The 18,662-nt window shown below is 48.0% G+C and overlaps 1 protein-coding gene across 2 annotated transcripts in view; it reads right to left on the bottom strand.

Moving 5' to 3' along the window:
• The window catches only part of Taok3 (TAO kinase 3), a 165,469-nt gene that overhangs the window by 17,260 nt on the left and 129,547 nt on the right, over positions 1-18,662 (bottom strand). For both annotated transcript variants that reach the window (XM_031337622.1, XM_031337623.1), the window contains 4 exons: positions 17,882-18,016; positions 8,190-8,426; positions 6,574-6,702; positions 2,597-2,800 (listed from right to left, as the gene is read on the bottom strand). In XM_031337622.1, the coding sequence (XP_031193482.1) occupies positions 2,597-2,800; positions 6,574-6,702; positions 8,190-8,426; positions 17,882-18,016 (705 nt within the window). The remainder of the gene's footprint in view (positions 1-2,596; positions 2,801-6,573; positions 6,703-8,189; positions 8,427-17,881; positions 18,017-18,662) is intronic.

Genomic DNA, 18,662 nt, shown 5'->3' with positions numbered 1-18,662 from the left:
TCGAACTCAGAAATCCGCCTGCCTCTGCCTCCCAAGTGCTGGGATTAAAGGTGTGCGCCACCAATGCCTGGCTTTTTTTAATTTCTTAAGTCATGGTTTTAGGCAGCTCAGGCTGGCCCCAGACATCTCGAGTACTGGGATTACAGATGTGAACCATCATAACCTTTGCATGTGGTACCAGAGGTAGAACCCAGGGTCCTGTGTACAGTAGGCAAATGGTACCAAATGGATGGACCTGGTCCCATGTATTCTGTTTGGAATCATGGTTGGGACCCAGCTGTCATTTGGAAGCTCATACCATGTTGACCACACTGGTTCCCCATGTTTGGTCTCTTTGCTTCTTGTTTCTTCTCTCTACATGGCTTCTCTCACACATCTGCTGTTATCCCTCCCAGAGTGAACCTTACTAGCTTTTCTCTCCTGTACCCCCTCATGTCCCTGACACATCAACACAACAGCTCCACTGTGTGTCTGTCTGCCGTCTGAGCCCCAGCAGAGGGCCCCACACTATCACAGGATCTGGATATCTCTTCCCTTCCCAGGACCCCTTGGGTTAAGTTTGGACCTCACTAAGGACTCACATTTTAATCAACCTCGTGCCACTCCAAGCCAAGCTCCTTTCTCTCTCCCTCTCTGTCTACTGATGAGTCAGTGCCCTGAGCAGAAATGTCTACCACTTACCAGTGTCTCCTTCCCATATCTTAAAAAACACAAACACAGAGCCTGGCTGGTCTAGAATGGTTGGTGGTCAGCAAAGTTCAGTTTGCTTTGTTCTTTCTTTTAATTTAAACTCAACCAAGAGGCAACCTGTGATCCCAGCACACAGGAGGCTGAGGCAGGAGATTGACAGTTCAGGTCAGCTGGCCCACATGAGGAGAACTTGTCTCAGAAAACAAAACAAAAGAGGTTTTCTGAGACACTTGCTCCAACTGCTCTTCTGTTAGTGGTGCCTGAGGTGGGTGCTTCCCTCTTGCATGCAAACACTGGGTTTTTATGAACCATTAGTGTTTTTACCAATGGCTAAGTGGCATGTCTTCTCAGATGATTAATGCCTTCCTGACAGACTGGCGTGCCTTCTGTATCCTTCATCTCTGTGAGCACTTTCATGCCCTTCTCATTCCCAAATTGGAAGACTAGCAGTTATTACTATAACAATTGGTGGTGATGATGATGGTGATGATGTGTGTGTGTGTGTACATGTGTGTGCAGAAGCCAGAGGTTGACATTACATGTCAACTTCTTCAATTTCCATCCACTTCATAGTTTTAGACAGGGTCTCTCTCTGAGCCTAGAGCTCCCTGATTAGCCTAGACTGGATTGGCAGTAAGCTCCAAGCATCTTCCTGTGTCTATCTTCCCAGTGCAGGGATAATAGGTCACACTGGTGGCCCTAGAGTTCTACTTCAGTTCTGGGATCTGAACTCAGGTCCTCATGTCTGTGTGGCAAGCATTCCACTGACTGAGCTGTCTCCCTAGCTCCAGCATCATTATTCTTGAGACATGGGCTTGCTACGTAGCTCAGGCTAGCCTCAAGCTCCTGCCTCAGTCTTGTGAGCAGTAATTGCTGCAGACTCCTCTGTTTGAAATCCTTGTGGGAAACTGGTAAGAATTAGCTGTGGCTAACTTTAGGAATGCCCCTGTGGTACAGCTTCTACTTTCTGTGCTAAGGACTCCTCTGGGGCAGAATTCACTGAGAAGATTGCCTGCTTCCCTCCCCAGTTTTTGCCTCTCTTTTGGGTAGCCTGGTCTCACACTGATGCTTTAGCTCTTCAAAGCAGAGCTAGCATTTACTAGGCCTCACCGTAAGCGAGGCCTTCGGCTTGCCATGGCCAGCTCCCCTCCTCAGGCTGCCTTCCACACACCAGATTTCGGGCTGCCCTTGGTTTCTCCTCCAAGCTCCTTCCCGGCTCCGTGCTTACATAGTTGTAGGCCTGTCACTGACACTCAGGCAGGAGATTGATGTTAGTCAGTTATGTCTGCCAGGTGCTGCTTGGTGGCCCTGGTGTCCTGCCCCGGACAGAGCATGGCACAAGGAGACACTTTGTAGGCATCCAATGCTAGAGCAACCGTGATGATGCTCGGAGCAGCACCCCGCCATTTAAGTGTTTCCCATAGAGTCACAGAACAAGCAGGCCGGATGGAAGCAGAAGTTCCCTTCTCTGCTTTAGCTCCTGCTCTGCCCTGAATGGTAGGATACAGTGCACCTTCATTACAGCACTGCTTTTCTTTTCTTTTCTTTTCTTTTTTTTTTTTTTTGGTGTTTTCGAGACAGGGTTTCTCTGTGTAGCCCTGGCTGTCCTGGAACTTACTCTGTAGACCAGGCTGGCCTCAAACTCAGAAATCCACCTGCCTCTGCCTCCCAAGTGCTGGGATTAAAGGCATGCGCCACCACCGCCCAGCTACAGCACTGCTTTTCATCCATCCAAGACTGATCCCTATGCTGTGTGTGGATGGCTCTTATTGGAGGGAGCTTCCTTCTCTGACACGTTTTGCACGTGATTCTGCCGCTAGTGGCTAAGGACACAGGGACGGAGGAGACAGACACCACCCCCCAACCTCTCTCCACCCCCCCACCTGAAGGCCGAGGTGACAAATACCTCCCGAATGTTCTGCTGTTCCACCTCGTGGCGCTTGATCATTATTTTCCGCTTGAAGAAGCGGCAGTTTCTGTCGTAGTACAGCCTCTGTTGAGTGAGCAGGTGGGCTTCCTCCTCGGCCTGCGTGTGCTGCAGGTTTTCCTTATGCTTCGATATCCGCTCCTGCTTCTCCTTCTTGGGTGTGCTATGGTCCTCGTTCATTTCCTTAAGACAATGACAACACAAACACATCCAGGTCCATCAAACTGCTCAGTACAGAGGAACAGGACAGGTCTGTGGTCTGAGAGTGCAGAGAGGCACGGGAAGGCTTTTGGCGCACAGCCCTGCCCCAATTCATTTACTCCCCAACGATTTAGGTGTTAAGTGAGAGGGATGCTTGAGTTTGCCTCACTCTGGCATCTCACTCCCAGAAATCATTTATTTGGTCATCAACCAATGAGTCTAAGCCCTGACTACAGGACTAGTAGGTGGCAGGTGAGCAAGAGATCGTGGCACCTTGACACTCAAGGGCTGGACAATCCAGAATCAAAAACCAACTTAAAATCCATGGACATGGGGCTGGAGAGATAGCTCAGCGGTTAAGAACGCTGACTGCTCAATTCCCAGCAACCACATGGTGGCTTACAAACATCTGTAATGAAATGAGTTGCCCTCTTCTGGTGTGTCTGAAGATAGCAACAGTGTACTCAATGTGCATAAAATAAATAAATAAATATTTTTTTAAAGATTTACTTATTATATGTAACTACACTGTAGCTGTCTTTAGACATCCCAGAAGAGGGCATCAGATCTCATTACGGATGGTTGTAAGCCACCATGTGGTTGCTGGGATTTGAACTTAGGACCTTCAGAAGAGCAGTCAGTGCTTGTAACTGCTGAGCCATCTCTCCAGCCCAAATAAATAAATCTTAAAAAAAAAAAATCCATGGACATGAACTGAAATGATGGCCAACCTCACCTTCAAGGTAAGGACCAGAGTCCTCAGAGTGTTGGAAAGCATTTGACCTTAGTAACAACTGTGCTGACATTTGAAAGAAATGGTGGGAGTTAACTGGGAGAAGAGAGGAGGAAAGATATTCTGATACTCTGGATGGAGAGATCAGCCTGTGAAAACTCTTAGCATGGGGTACAAGTAATGTGGTCAAGAGGTAACAACCTGTGAGATCTGACAGGCCACGAAGGTGGTCGGGCCGACGGATACTGAAGCCTTGCAGACCTGGACTAGAACAGGATTTTTACTCATTTCTAGGAACTGAACCCAGGGACTTACTTGATTGAACTCAGACATGATAGGCAAGTACTCTACCCATGAGCTCCATCCCCAGACTGCCAATGACCTTCCCTCTAGGGATGGATATTCTGTGTGTGGGGGTGTCCTAATGAGAAACCGGATGCTGGTTACAGTGTGCAGAGCAGCACAGAGGCAGGACCCTGTCTAAGGAGGCCGCTGGGAGTCTCTTGGGAAGGCCAAGATAAGGTAACACAGTGGCTTATACTAGGCACTTCTCCCTGGTATGAGGCTGGAGAAGTGGATGATTTCAAACTTGGGAAGAGGCTCTGCAGATGTCCCTAACATGAATTCTGGGAGGGAGGGAATCGTGCTTCATTTGGGATGGGAAGGTGAGGGAATCACATGCAGGAACTCTCCACCCTGGCTTCCCAGAGCATGTGGGCAATTTGAAGAGGGAGGAGAACTGGAACAGCTGGGATGCTTGCCTGTGGAGGGCAAGAGAGTACTTTTGAGAGAGTGCAGCACACTCACCCTCCTTCATATAGACCAGCTTGGCTCCTGTTTGGCTAACACTCACACACCTGCAACTACCTGCTTTTCTTAACATTTGTCACAAACCACCACTATTTAGATTAGTTTTGCCTCTAGCCAGTAGGCACTTGTAAATCAGAGAGGTTGGATGATGCATCTCTTTATGACATGATCAGCCTTGATTGAATTGGTGTGTCTAGGTTCAAATATGTCCATAAGGAGCTGCTCCAAAATTGAGCCTGGATTATTAATATCCTTTGCATCCCTGTGATTGGCCCACAGGTGAGATTCTAAGGGTTTCTGAACATGCACGTCGAACACATCTACTCAGTAAGTGGCTGAAGAACTCAGGTTGGCTTGTCTCCAAGAAAATGTCTGAACCTTCTATGTTTCTGAACATGATGGCCTGAAGCTAATCTGGGGACTGGGCCAGGAATAGGACAGGATTCTGGGATGGGTGTTTTGTGGAGAATCTTCTAAAGGTATCTGATGAGCCTCAATATCTTAGTGTTTCAAATGCCCAAGATGGCAGCCATACTTCTAAAGGACGGGCTCCAGAGCAGGAGTAAGCACATAGAGTTTATAAAGGAGAGGGGATTTGAAATTGGGGGAAATCGCAAATGTTCCTATTAAAAAAAAAAAAAAATCAAACCCATCTCCAAAATCCAGCAATATCCTGTCATTCAGTCATTCACAAAGGAAAAGCACAAACAAAAACCTGAGGAGACTTTTTCTTCAATGTGCTGTTACTCTTGATTCTCTAGTTCCCAGAACTTAAGAGAGCCAGAGGTTCTTGGCCTTCTGTCAGCATGGATCAGCTGCCACAGTTTCTTACCTGGGCAGGGCAGAGACCCCCCTGGATGCCCCACCTACTCACTTCCAGGTTCCTCCCTAGGGCCTGTGTTATCCCCCAATCAGCTTGTGAACTCCAGAGAATGACTTCACTAGAGTAATGCCCAAGAGCGCACTTTATTAAACTTAATACACCAAGGAAGCCTGCAGATAAGGAGTCCTAAACCTTCTGAGAAGAAATTGTGCAGGAGTCCAGGAGATTCACCTGTCAATACTGGGAAGAGGAGAATGAGCAAAGCTAAGCTCGCAGATGAAAGAGTGCTTCTTCCGGGGACTCTCGTAAGTCCATCTGTGCTCTTCAACCAAACATTCTGGAATTGTCTATTCATATAGCAAATAGACTTATGCACCATACACAGTCACGGGCAATGCCGCCATGCTCTCTGCTTTTGTGGTTCTTTTTTTTTTTCTCTTTCTTTTGAGACAGGGTTACTCTGTGTAGCCCTGGCTGTCCTGGAACTCACTCTGTAGACCAGGCTGGTTTTGAACTCAGAAATCCACCTGCCTCAGCCTCCCAAGTGGTTCTCCCAAGCCTCCGGCTGCTGGTGGTGCTTTTGTGGTTCTTAAGCAGCTAACAACCTTGGAAAATTGTTAAAAACTCTAGTTTCATGAAACGGAAGACGTGTATCTTAGCCAGAGAGGTTTAGAAAAGGCTTCCCTGGGGAAGGTAAGACTTCAATAATGAATCCTAATTCTCACAAGGGTGAGGAATGAACCATGCAGAACTGCAGATAGGGTAAAGCAACACCATGTGCAAAGGCCTCCGGGGCAGGAGGCTTGTCACATTTGTGCAGCTGAAGGGCAGGTGTCACTGCAGATGCAGCACCATGAGTAGGCTGGGGTAGGGAAGGTACGGAAGTGAGAGGAGACTAGAAGGGGAAGCTGGTGGTTTGCCATGTGGGCTTGTTAGAACTTCAACCTTCTCTGAGGACAGTAGGAAGATGGTGGACTTTAAATGGATGAGGTGGCACACTGGTTTCTGTGGGGGACCGGCCAGCGAGCCCACACTCTGTGGGTGCTCTTGGGCTGGAGATTTATTGAGAACCTGTGAATATAAGTGTGCAGAGCAGGCTAGAAGAACAGATCCTGAACTGCAGCCCCTGGCTCAGTAGCATCAACATCCCATGGAACTCCACAGAAAGATGCATTTTTACACTCCACTCCAGGCCCGTGAGGATGGCAGGACGAGGGGTGCTAGTCCTCTGCTTTAATGTGCTTTCCAACAACTCTAACAAGAAGTCAGAACTGCAGGATTCAACAGCTGACCACAGTGTAGGACGGGCCCTTGCCAGCCAGCTCTGAGCCAGTTCAGGTGTGGTGGATGACCATGGTGACCATGATGACCATGGGTATACGTTCTTACCTCTTTTATTTTTTCCTTACAAATCTTATACTGCTTCTTCTGACTTTCTAAGAAAGTTGTCAAGTCCTTCTTCTGCTGGGCCAGGATCTGCTGCTGGAACTTCTTCTCATCCGCTGCGGCTACCTTTGCCTGAGGGGACGGCAGAGGAAGCCAAGGTCAGGCTGAGGTTTGTGCCGGACTCAGCTATCCACAAATGCCAAAAAACATCACCCCATGTGAAAGACAATCTAAAGATCTGTCTTCTGTGGTTCTTTTGTGTCTCAAAAACACATTCTCAACAGTAGGGTAAATGTGAAGGTAGATCACACATATGCATGTCTCTATCTCTGTCTGTGTGTGTGTGTGTGCACACGCATGTGCACGTGTGTGGTATGTGTACATATGTGTGCAGGTGCACTGGACACCAGAGAATAATCTCAGATAGTGTTCCTTGGGGGCCACTCACCTTGCTATTTATTTATCCATCCATCTATCCATCCATCCACCCACCCACACGTGTGTGAATGTGGTGGACATGTATGGTGGGGAAAGAATGCTTGTGACTGAGTGTGGATACCCACGGATCCAGAGGTCATGGGACACTGGCCTCTGCCACTCTCTACCTTACTGGTTTGAGATGTGGCCTCTGGCTGATTCTAGGCTGGTGCCCAGCATGCCCCAGTGATCTTCTTGTCTCCATCTCCACAGCACTGGAGCTAGAGGTGTGCACCCAGCCATGCCCATATAGGGCCCAATCTCAGGCTGCTTGCATGGCCAGTGGTCTTATTTACTGAGCTCTCTCTCTCCCTGACCCCACCCCCACCCATCACTTTGTTTTTTGAGACAAAGTCTCCCATCGGCCTGAGGTTCGCCACCATTGAAGCTAAGCTAGCTGGCCAGTGGGCCCTGGTGTCTGCCCTGGCTCCCCCTTTTCAGTGGTAGGATTATGGATATGTGCCACTATGCCTGGCCCATCATTTCCTTCTATTACAAAACATTTAATAGTAATAAAGGCAGTATCGTGATTCTTTGTCTTATCACTTTATCTTCTGGTTTCCTTTATGTGTCAGGGTACCGTGATATGAGCCATGAAGACCTCGAACTTGTAATCCCCCTGCACCAGCACCTAAATCCCTGAGATTACAGGTGCATTCCAACACAGCTAGGGAGAATGTTTTCCAGATGAGTTTATAGAGCCCAATAGCCAAGCTCAGGTGAGCATGCAGGAGGCCCTGGCTTCATCCCCAGGACTACTAAAAAATTAACTAAATAATCACTAAATAATAATTACATTAGTTAAAGACATGGATGCAGAAGAGATTCTTCCTCAGAAAGCCCAAATCACAGCCAGGTTACATCTTTGTGCCCAGTGGCCAGTGTGGCAGACACAGGCAGGGGTGGGCCTCACTAAAGGAATTGCTGGAGGAGAACTAGGGTGTGACAGGCATGGGACAGACCTCTGCGGAGGGAGCCATTCTCTCAGCTGAAACCCCTGCTATCTTGCCTTCCACGGTGATTTCAGATGGACCCCCACCCAGCAACAATGCTTTCTGGCTTCTTCCTGTCCCTGCTGACCGCCAAGAGACATGGGGGGCAGAAGCACCTGTGGGCAGGTGCCTCCCACTCTGTTTACTGACCTCCTTTTCTATGGTAGCCACTTGCTTCTTGGCCAGCTTCTCCAGCTCGATGGACGAGTTGTTGGCATGCGTTTCCACCTCCTTCTGGAGCTTGAGGCGGTGCTCATCCATCTCAGCCTTCAGCTTGTTCTCCAGGGCGATCAGCTGCTTCTGGTGCTGGCGCCGCATCCGCTTATAACCTGACATCTGTTCCCGCAACTCGTTCTCCTGCTCATGCTCATGGATCTGCCGTGTAACCTGGGGCAGGTTGGGGGTGGGGGACAGAGCTCCAGGTCATTGTGTGGACCAGAGCTTTCCCACGGCAAAGCAGAGAACACCCTGCGACATTGGCATCCTCGCCAGCCTGTGGCTTCCAAGCCTCCAGAGGCTGACCTGGAGCAGGGGGTTATGCCGGGCACTGCCATCCTCAAAAACATCTCATTTTCTCAGGTCTTTTACACACTCATAAGGTAGGTTGTTCATGTATTGTTAATTGTCATTCCCCTCTCTCTCTCTCTCTCTCTCTCTCTCTCTCTCTCTCTCTCTCTCTCTCTTTCTCACACACACACACACACACCTTCAGACTTTGTGAATGCCCCCAGGGTACTGGGACCCCTTCCAACTGAGAAGCTATGCATTTTTAAAGGATCATCCTAATAGTGAGAGAGATGGACAGACGCATGCACACACAAAGATTTTAAGCCCCATGTTTCACTTTGCCCCAATCCTTAAAAGAGCTGTCCACAAGTTACACTAATTTTTTTTTTCCTAAAAAGGACAAGGTGCTTCTGAGTTTCACAGGGACCACTTCTCTTTAGTTCAATTTCAATTCAATGTCCAGCAAGCCCGCTGCCCAGGGGAGCCTCCGGTCTGTCTCTTCTTTTGACCCTTCTGGGGTTTCCCAGCCTCCTTCGCTAGCTTCTCGCCCTTCCCAGCCTCCCTGACGGAGCTGCCGATTGCTTCCTTCTGCTTTCCCCTGTTTTAGAATAGCTCCTGGATGGCTCGGAATGTTAACTTTGCTTTTTGCTGTATGATATGGCCACTCCCCTGGAGAGTGAGGCCTGTCTCTTCTTCACCCCCAAAATAAGTTTTCTTGGAAAACCCCACAGTGCTATAAATGTCCTTACACTGTTTTCACTATGTGGGTCAACCTGGCATGGTTTGTGTGTCTGCTCTAGTCAGAAAGGTGTCCCTCCAGTCTCAACTGGGTCCTTATGACAGAGCAGTGGTTCTCAACCTGTGGGTTACAAACTCCATGGGGGGGGGAAGGCACATCAGATATCCTGCACATCAGATATTTACATGATGATTCATAACAGTAGCGAAATTATAGTTATGACTTAGCAGCAAAATAATTTTATGGTTGGGGTCACCCACAGCACAAGGAATTGTGTGATAGGGTCACAGGCTGAGGACAGCTGGGAACCGTTGCTGTAGCAGGAGGGCCATCCTGAGACTGGACATTAATCCTTTCTAGCTGAGTGAAGGCCTGCTTTCACATGTGTGCCTCACTTGGAAGGATGGTCCTCTCTAGAACTGAGCAGAAGATGTTTAAGTAGTGACAAAGGACAATATCACCTCAAAGCCCTTTAGTACTTTGAAAGAAAAGAGTGGACATGAGTGATGTGTTTTGTCACTATGGTCCTGAGTAATTTTATTTTATTCTGAGTACTGAAAGGAGACTAAGGACTTGCAGTGCTAGCCTGCCTGTTTTGCAGGCTGGTCTCAAACCCTCCATCCTTTTGTTCTGCTTCTACATGGACTGTTTGCTCCCCTCCACTACACCTGAAAGCTCCACAGCCCAGTGCTGAGGTGAAATACTAGGCACGTACTCTATTACTGAGCTAAATCCCCAGACACTTTTCTCTTTTTGAGACAGGGTGTCCTCCCATGAAAGCCAGGAGACCTTGACCTTCATGACAAGCCTCCTGCCTCCATCTTCCAAGTGCTGGGATTACAAACTTGTCTCACTAGGGAAACAAGGAAGTAGTTTGAGCACTGTGTATAAGTTTCAATCCCATATGCTCAATACCACACACAAGGACAACTTTAGGGAAAAGAAGAAAATAATTCTGGTCAATGGAGACCATTCAGTGCCTTTAGAGTTTGGAATTTTTTTCTACCACAAATATGACAGTACAGTGGCTGTTTCCAGGTAGATATGATTCATGGAGATACTGACTTTTCATTTCAGTATTCCTGTGTTTGTGTGTGCAACACACTCACCATGTGTGTGAGCGTGGTGTGTGTGTGGTGTGTGTGTGTGTGTGTGTGTGTGTGTGTGTGTAGGCCAGAAGTTGACAGTGAATGTCTTCCTCAATTGCTCTCCACTTTACTCCTTCAGCCTCAAGCTCAGGATTCTAACCGGGCTGGCTTACCAGCGAGCTCTGGGGATCTTCTCCTCGTCTCCACCCCCACAGTGTGTAGAGATCACAGGCACACACTACCGTGCCTGGCCTGCCTTCGAATGGGTGCTGGGATCTGAGCTGAGCAGCAGGCACTCTACCCTGAGTCATCGCCTTAGCCCTCTGGAATTCCCTCTTTAATGAGATTCCCAGAGGGGAGCAGGGTTTGCTCTAATGCCATCTTGATGGATCTGAACGCTGCACATGCACAGGCCTACAGCTGATACGATGCTCTTAGGTGACTACCGCATAGTAGGAAGCCCAAAGATGGACCAGGAAGAGGGCCAGGCATTTTCTGTATTACCTGGGGGTGAATCCCTGCAAACAGGGTGGTCCCACTGCCTGTCTTATCAAACCTGGCTCAAATGTGACAAAGGTAACTGACAGAGAGCCCAGCAAGCTCTCCTTTGGATCAGGCCTACTTACAGGAGGGCAGTTTTGCTCTCCAACACCGCCCCACCCCCACCCCATGGTTAGGAGAGTCACCTTCTCAGACTCCAAACAAACCTTCCGTTTGCCACCACCAAACTCTCTGAGTTTTAGATTGTCTTCCTGGGCACATACAGAGATTACTACAGCTGCTGCTGCTGCTGCTGCTGCTGCTGCTACTACTACTACTACTATTATTATTACTAATGATACATGGTCTTGGTATATAGTTTGAAGTAGCCTCTAACTCACATGTGGCAGCTGTGAGCCACTAAGAGACACTAAGTTTTATCTTTCTGAGCTCAAAGTAGGCAGCTTAAATGAAAGTGTGAGAAGCGGGCTTACAAAATTTAACATGAAATATATTAAACATTTGTTAGTTGTATTATAAATTCTTATTTCAATTGCACACCATTTGTCTGAAGAATACACTGTCTGGTCAACAGAATTTCAGACAGCTAATAATTTTATATACTTTATTTTATAATTTATCTCCAAGATTTGTAACTGTGTGTAGTGGATGTACTTGTTTGTGTGGGTGTGTGCGTGTGCTTGGGTGTGCCCCTGCCTGCTCCAGTGTGGGGACTGGAGTAGGGGCTGACACTGGGTTTCTCTCCTGGCCCCTCTCTACCTTTATTTTTTGAGACAGAATCAGTGAACCAAAGTTCATCAAATCTGTTAGACTGGCTGGCCAAAGACCTTCATGCATCTACCTGTTGTTACCCCCAGCCCCCACCTCATGCCACTGGACCTGGATTTTTACATGGGTTCTGGGGAATCTGACTCAGGTCCATATGCTTATAAAGCAGACACATTACTGACTGAGCAGCCTCTCCAGCCCTGAGACAGGCCCTCACCATGTTGTTTATGGTGGCCTGTGACTCACTATGAAGACTGCCTCTGCCCCTTAGGTACTGGGCTCACAGGGGTTAGCACACTTCTGGCCCTACCACTCTGGCTCCATTTTGCTGTAGCTTTGTTTTGAGATGGGGTCTCACCATGAAGCCCTGGCTGGCCTGGAACTCACTATGTAGACCAGGCTGGTTAAGAGCCAGAGTGATAAGGCTGCCTCTGTATCCAGAATGCTGGGATTAAGGGCATGCATTATTACATGCTATCTAATTCTTATACATCCTGGGGATAAGAACCAAGGGTCCCACCGTTCTTGAACTGCCTTAGGGAATCCATTATCAAGCAGAGAAAGTGATCATTCCTGTTATAAAGAATCCTTCCTCCCAAAACTGAGCGGTGGAGAGAATGGTCTGATCTATAGTCGAGTCAGATGTGAAGCTGTGAAGATGCTACAGGGTGTGCTGACTATAGTTCTACAAGGGATGTCTCAATGGGACCAAACATAAGCCGACAGTGCCATGGTGCCACACCCACGGGATGCTGGGGAAAAACACTCATTCTGTCCCAACTAGACCCCTGACCTTGGGCAAAGAATTGACCTCTTGAAGTCTTTTGATGCACCCTCTCCCCCAACTCCAGGAAAAGAGAGATGAGCCCAGTTGTCCTCAGTGTGATGGACTGTGTCAAGGGCTGAGGGGCCTCTGAGTCAAGGAGCAGGAATGACCTGTTGGTCTCCGAACTTCTCCTGCCAGCCCTGGAGGAAGATCTCCCCACACTCTTGCTTCTAGGGCCTCAGCTCTGCGTCTCAACAAGTGCACAGCAGAGGATGGGCTTCACTTCATTTTTATTTTTAGGTAGAGTCTCACTATAGAGCCCTGGCTGGCTAAGAACTCACTATATAGACCAAGATGGCCTGGAACTCAAGAGATCCTCCTGCCTCTGGCTGCTGGGATTAAAGGTGTGTACCACCAACTCTGGTAGAAGAGCACATTTAACAATAAAATTACCCATCACCAGCTTGTGGGCTTTAAGGTGACATATGATAGAACATGTATGTTTAGTATTAATGAGGCTCTGTCTTCTATATTCAGCACCACGCCTCATATACTAAAAAAGGATTAGGTTTGAATATTTCCCACTGTGTCCTGACCTCTAGCATGTGCTCTGTCACTGAGCTATATTCCCAACACACATATGGTTTCTGAGTCAGAACTACTGCCTATCTCACACACAGGGAGCGGGTCCTACCCAGGAGGCCTGAAGTACCTTTTAAAGGAGGTTCACAGTTTTACAGCACTACCTTGTTTAATGCTGGAAGATCTGGTTCTGAAGCAAACCAGTTGAGCTACAGTCTAGAACACATGTGTCTACCATGTGCAAACATGAAGGCCAAGAGGCAACCTACTGAACTTAAGTGATCTAAGCTCATGAACAGGATTAGTTTTTCCTAGGCAGCAAAGCAGTGCATTTGGTGGAAGTGGTCACCTTAGAGCTAAGCATCCATAAACTGCCAGCAAGTGCTCAGAGTGAACGTGGTGAGCCTTATGTTGGATGCAGAGACCTGACCCAGCACCCTTCGGAGCACCAAAGGGAAAGTGTCTTAAGTTCCCCACTAACAGTCATGAGTGATACTAGGTGATTTCTGCTTTATCTCTTCTCTCTGTCCTCCCTTCCCCAACTATATCTCCCCCACTTACAATCAGAATAACTAGAATACACTTTTCTCAGTTTTTAAAAAGGGAGCTAGTATGTCACTATGTAGTCCACGCTGGCCTTGAACTTGAGCCCTTCCTCACTCTGCTTCCTATGTGGGGCATCACAAGCATGCACTGCCACAACTAGCTAAAACACACCCTTCCCAATCTAAATCCCATGTGGCAGTGGCTGCAGAGACCTCATTCATTCACTCCACTATATGATATGCATTTACTGAGCGAGTGGCCATGTGGGTTGGGCATATTGATTGACAGCTAGGGGGAAGACACTGGTATCAGCAACACTTCATGTATGTGCCACATATGTATGGAGGTCAGAGGTCAACTCTAGGTGTCATTCTCAATGTTCTTCACCTTATGTTGGGATGATGAATTCATTAATTCATCTTGGTTGGCTGGCCAATGAGCTGGCCAAGGATCTGCCCGTTCCTATTCCCAACCCTGCCCCCTCCCCAAGAACTGAGGTTCAGATACACAGGGTCATAGCTGGCTATTCACATGGGTGCTGGGAAGCTGAACCCCACTGACTGATTTACCTCCCCGGCCTGCCGAGTATTGACAGGTAACACATCCACTGGTGCACTGTCCTGGAGGAGACACTCAACCAGTTGGCTCTGGGCTCCTGAGAGGTGACACAGTAATGTTTTCAGATGCCGCATGGTGAGCTCAACAGTTAGACCATGCTTCAGAGATTCTAAGTGCACATCCCTTCTTAGGAGTTTTCCTCCTCACTCTGGTAAGGCCAAATAGAAAAATCTGCATCACAGGGACAGAACAACAGTGTCTCTCCTGTGTTTTTTTCTGATGACCCCAACTTGTTTTCTTCTCGTGCTCTCTCGCTAAGGTGTGGCCAATCACAATCATTTGTGAAGCCTTTAGGAGGCAGCATGGGAGCCATCTGGTCAACCCTGTGACCTACTGTTCTTTCTGTCATCATCTACCATGGAAACTGCCAGAGACCTAGAACGTCACATGTAAGAAGTGACATCAAACATCAAAAACAGCCAGAATTGTTTTCATGAGTCAGTGGCGACCCAAGGACTCAGAGAGACAATCCTGAGAATAATATCAACTGCTTTCCTCTCAGCAACAGACCAGCTCAGGCCACAGGTCCTCACAGAAAGTAAGAACAGGCAGGTGCCATGATGTTCTCTTCCTTCTCCTAGGTCTACATGAGGCTAATCAAGGATGCTCATGGAAGGGTCTAATGGAGAAGCTATATTCCAAAGTTCCTTCAAGACCTGCTGTTCCTTTGTTTCACATGCAATGGGACAGCAGTGTGTGGAATCCAGAATTCTCTGTTTTAAGGTACCCCAGACAACTATGCCCCCAGTTGCGAGAGCCCATAGCTCACAGCCTTCACATACCTCATTCAGAGATACAACATAAAGAGCTATACTGAGAGCAGGCAGTGTCCTGCTAGGGCCTCTGTTAGGCTTGTGTGGAAAAGATGGGTCCATAAGACACATTGGAGAAGAGCTAACTGTTGGTGCTAGTTAGCTAGCAAGTCAAGTTGGAAAATGTTCTTGCCATTTATTTGGCTCATAATGGAAAAGTGAGTTTGTGTGTTTTTCTCTTTGCTGATCACCTTCAGATCTCTCTGTGACACGTCAGCAGCTCTAACCAGAAGGAAAACTACAGAGAAAGGGTACAGTCAACCAGTAACCCAATGGTTGACACATCAACCAATCAATCTATTATTGTCATCAACTGTCAGTTTGCCCAGTGGTTTGATTGTTGCTGACTGGTCAGTGTCTCATGGCCCTGCACTTAATTTAATGTTTGTTGTTTATGCCACCTTATTCCTTTTCAATTGAAGTGGGACCCATTTTCTAAAATTACACACTTCTTCTCAATATTCTAGTGTCATGACTTGGGCAGTCCTTGGGTCTGGTATTTGAGACCGTATAGAGGGGAAAGAGATTGAAATACTTGATAATAGCCATGCCAATAGTTAGATTGGCCTAAAGGGGACACAGTATAGCCAGCCAAACCCCTACCCCATTCTTCCCTAAATTTTTTATTTTTTCTCCTTCAAAAATTCCCAGATATTCAGGAGAGCTTCTAAGGATCCCATCACGACTCCCAAGGCATCCCATCAGGAGAGGCTGCACCACAAGACAACTGATTTCTGTGCCCAGAGTGCCAGCCACTGCCCCACCCAAACCCAGGCAGCTAGGTTTCTAAGTCAGTGTTGGAGCAGAGGCCTTTTTGAAAATCGAAAAGTACACCAGAGGGAGGGAGCTCACTGTTCCCTGCATGCGGGTGGGGCGGGGTCACTCAGAAGCCTGTAGGACTCTGAGGAGCTTCGGAAGGCTCTGCCCACAGCCTGAAGTGGCCTGGCAGGGGAGCGGCTTCTATTAGCCACTGAGAGGAGGGCCCTGATGGCTGAAGCTCACGCTGAGCAGCCCTGGTGGGAGTTTTCTGAGGCTGAGGCCAGGCATGAGACTATTCTGGCATGGCTGTAGTAATGAAGGGAGGGAGGAGAGAGTCATGAATATATGATGTGGGAAGGAGGAGGGTGTGGCCTGAGGGAAGGCAGAGAACCTGTCCCACAATGGGGGAACTGCTGGGGCTCAGGTCTGCCTCCTGCAGCTCCTGCTCCTGCTGCTTAGGCTCCCATGGCTTCTCCTCCCAGCCCTCGAGAGCAGGTGGGGGTTAAAGGGACAAGCCCCACTGGAGCCTGTGGTGAATGGTCAGTTTTCCTGTCAGACACCGTGGCAAGGAGGCAACTGCTGACAGCCCCTCCATGTTCTGTCGGACTCACAGGCATGTTTTTCAGATGCTTCCTGAGCACCAGCAGCTACAGAGTGGACATTTTGAGATCTCCCAGCACACGGTGGGCTATTCCTTTCAGATGAAAAATTGCCCATTAAAGAGGCTACAAGAAACTTCAACATAAAAGAACTCAGGAGTGGGGTTCTTTATGAACGGAGTGCATTAAACTGTGAGATTTTTCCACATGGAATAGGCATGAGCAATAGATTGCTGCTTTCATCTCCATTTTCCTTCTATTTGCTCTGTCAGAGATTATAATTCCTTCTAAATTTCACTGAAGCCCCCCCCCCCTTTTTTAAGGCTTGGCAGGGTGGGGTGGGGAATAAAAGTAGAAATCAGGTTTGAAAAATAGGACAAGAAAAAACGATTATTTCTGGGTCGGCCTCGGATGATGTCATCATGGGTTCTGGATGTAATGGCCAAGCAGTGTACAGTAACTCTTCCTGCTCATGTGACCTCTAACATTCATTTGGGTGAAACAGCTAATATTTCAAAATTTTCTGGCTGAGAAGTGAGATTTGGATGGAAAAGCTAAAAGAGAGTTCCAAATGCTGAGGATGAAATGGAGAGGGGGGAGAGGGAGAGATAGAGAGAGAGAGAGAGAGAGTGTGTGTGTGTGTGTGTGTGTGTGTGTGTGTGTGAGCGCGCACGCGCACACGTGGGGGGCCAAGGGGAGGAGGCGTGAAAACTAAGTCTTCCTGAGCACACCCCTTTTGCTACTACAAGGGCACCCGGCAATCACATTTGCAGTAGTAAAAATGCTGAGGAATCCGACAGCCCCTCAGCTCCCACAGCCGCTGCTGGCCTCTTCTACAAAGCCTTTATGGCTATCAGGAAATTCTTCAGGGGTTAAATGGGAGAAAACTGGGCACTACCACTGTTGCAATAAATAAATGAATGAACCAGAACAAACCGGTGGACTATCCCTGGGAAGCAAGTGTCTCATTTTTCTACAATTACAGATGGTAGCCGGCAACCATATACATTTTTTTAGATCATGTTTTACCTTTTGATGTGTGTGTGTGTGTATGTGCGTACATCATAGAGACACACATGCACCTATATAAAAAGAAGCATAGTGCCTGCACACACACACACACACACACACACACACACACACACACACACATACACACACACACACACATCCATACCTTGAAAATATTTTAGCATTATTTATTTCAATGAAAACACAGATCACTTTAAAAAAAAAACTGGTCATGCCAGCAACTCATCTCAAAGCCTTATATTTTGCATATACAGCATATGCAACACACAATCACACATACACACAAAAATCACACACACAAAGGTTTTTTTCCTATGACATAGACAATGCTAAATATCTGAGATCAGGTTGCTATGCCAACAGATTTTTTTTTTTCTGAAATGAATAAAATTATTTGGAGGGAGACAACATCCCTAGCTCCTTTTTCTCCCATCCATGAAGCTGAGGGAGGCTCAGGGAGGGCCGGAGGCTGCCAGACAGGGAGGAGGGGAAGGCAGGGAAGGTGGGTAGGGAGTACCAGCTTACCAAAGACGCGGATTTGATCGTGGCAAAGCGCTCTCGGTTCCGATAGTGGAGGGCCTGGCTCTGAACTGACTGGGTAGGCCGCGGCTCAGGCCTGGGATCGCCGTGGCCCGCCTCATCCCTTACGAATACATGATCCTGCAGAAATGGATGAAGAGAAGGAGAAAGTCCAGCTGCGCTCTTTCCTCGCCGGCTGCCTCTCTCTCACCCCTCTTTCTGAACAAGCACCGCTGTTTGAAATGCATAGTTCAGCTCTCTGCTAGTCCCCGCAGCTCCCACGGTATAAAACGAATAAGCGACACATTGCAGCCTTCAGTTAGGAGTGTCAGCTGATCGCTAGTAGGATGCCTTCTGACTCCCGGCAGGCTTCTTCCCCCCTTTACCTCCGGAATTACATATATGCAAAAGCAAAGAGGAAGAGGAGAGAGACTGGCGCGGACGGATGCCTCAGAGCCGTCTGCTTAAAACGCGGTGACCAGATAATTCCTTTAAAAATGTCATGTCCATGTCTGGCGGGGAGGATGCTGGTGGCTTTTAACATAAAAGCGAGCCTCCGCCTCATTCCCTTGAAAGAGCTGCGTTGTCAATTGAATTGGATTTGTGAGCTGGTCGGTGGGGTCATCCTTCTTCTGGGGGGGTGGGGGGATCAGGGGAAGCTTGTGGCGAGCCGCCTCTCTGTCTTGTGCTGAGAAGATTCGGCAGTCACTGAGGGATCCTGCTTTCCAGTCATGATCGTACACAGTTCTAGCACCTTCTCTCTACAGCTTCTGAAAGGATTTTTTTT

Source organism: Mastomys coucha, unplaced genomic scaffold, assembly GCF_008632895.1.
Source record: "Mastomys coucha isolate ucsf_1 unplaced genomic scaffold, UCSF_Mcou_1 pScaffold22, whole genome shotgun sequence".
NCBI lineage: Eukaryota > Metazoa > Chordata > Mammalia > Rodentia > Muridae > Mastomys > Mastomys coucha.
Note: the sequence above shows the minus strand (reverse complement) of the source record. Positions and strands in the feature narration are given on the sequence as shown.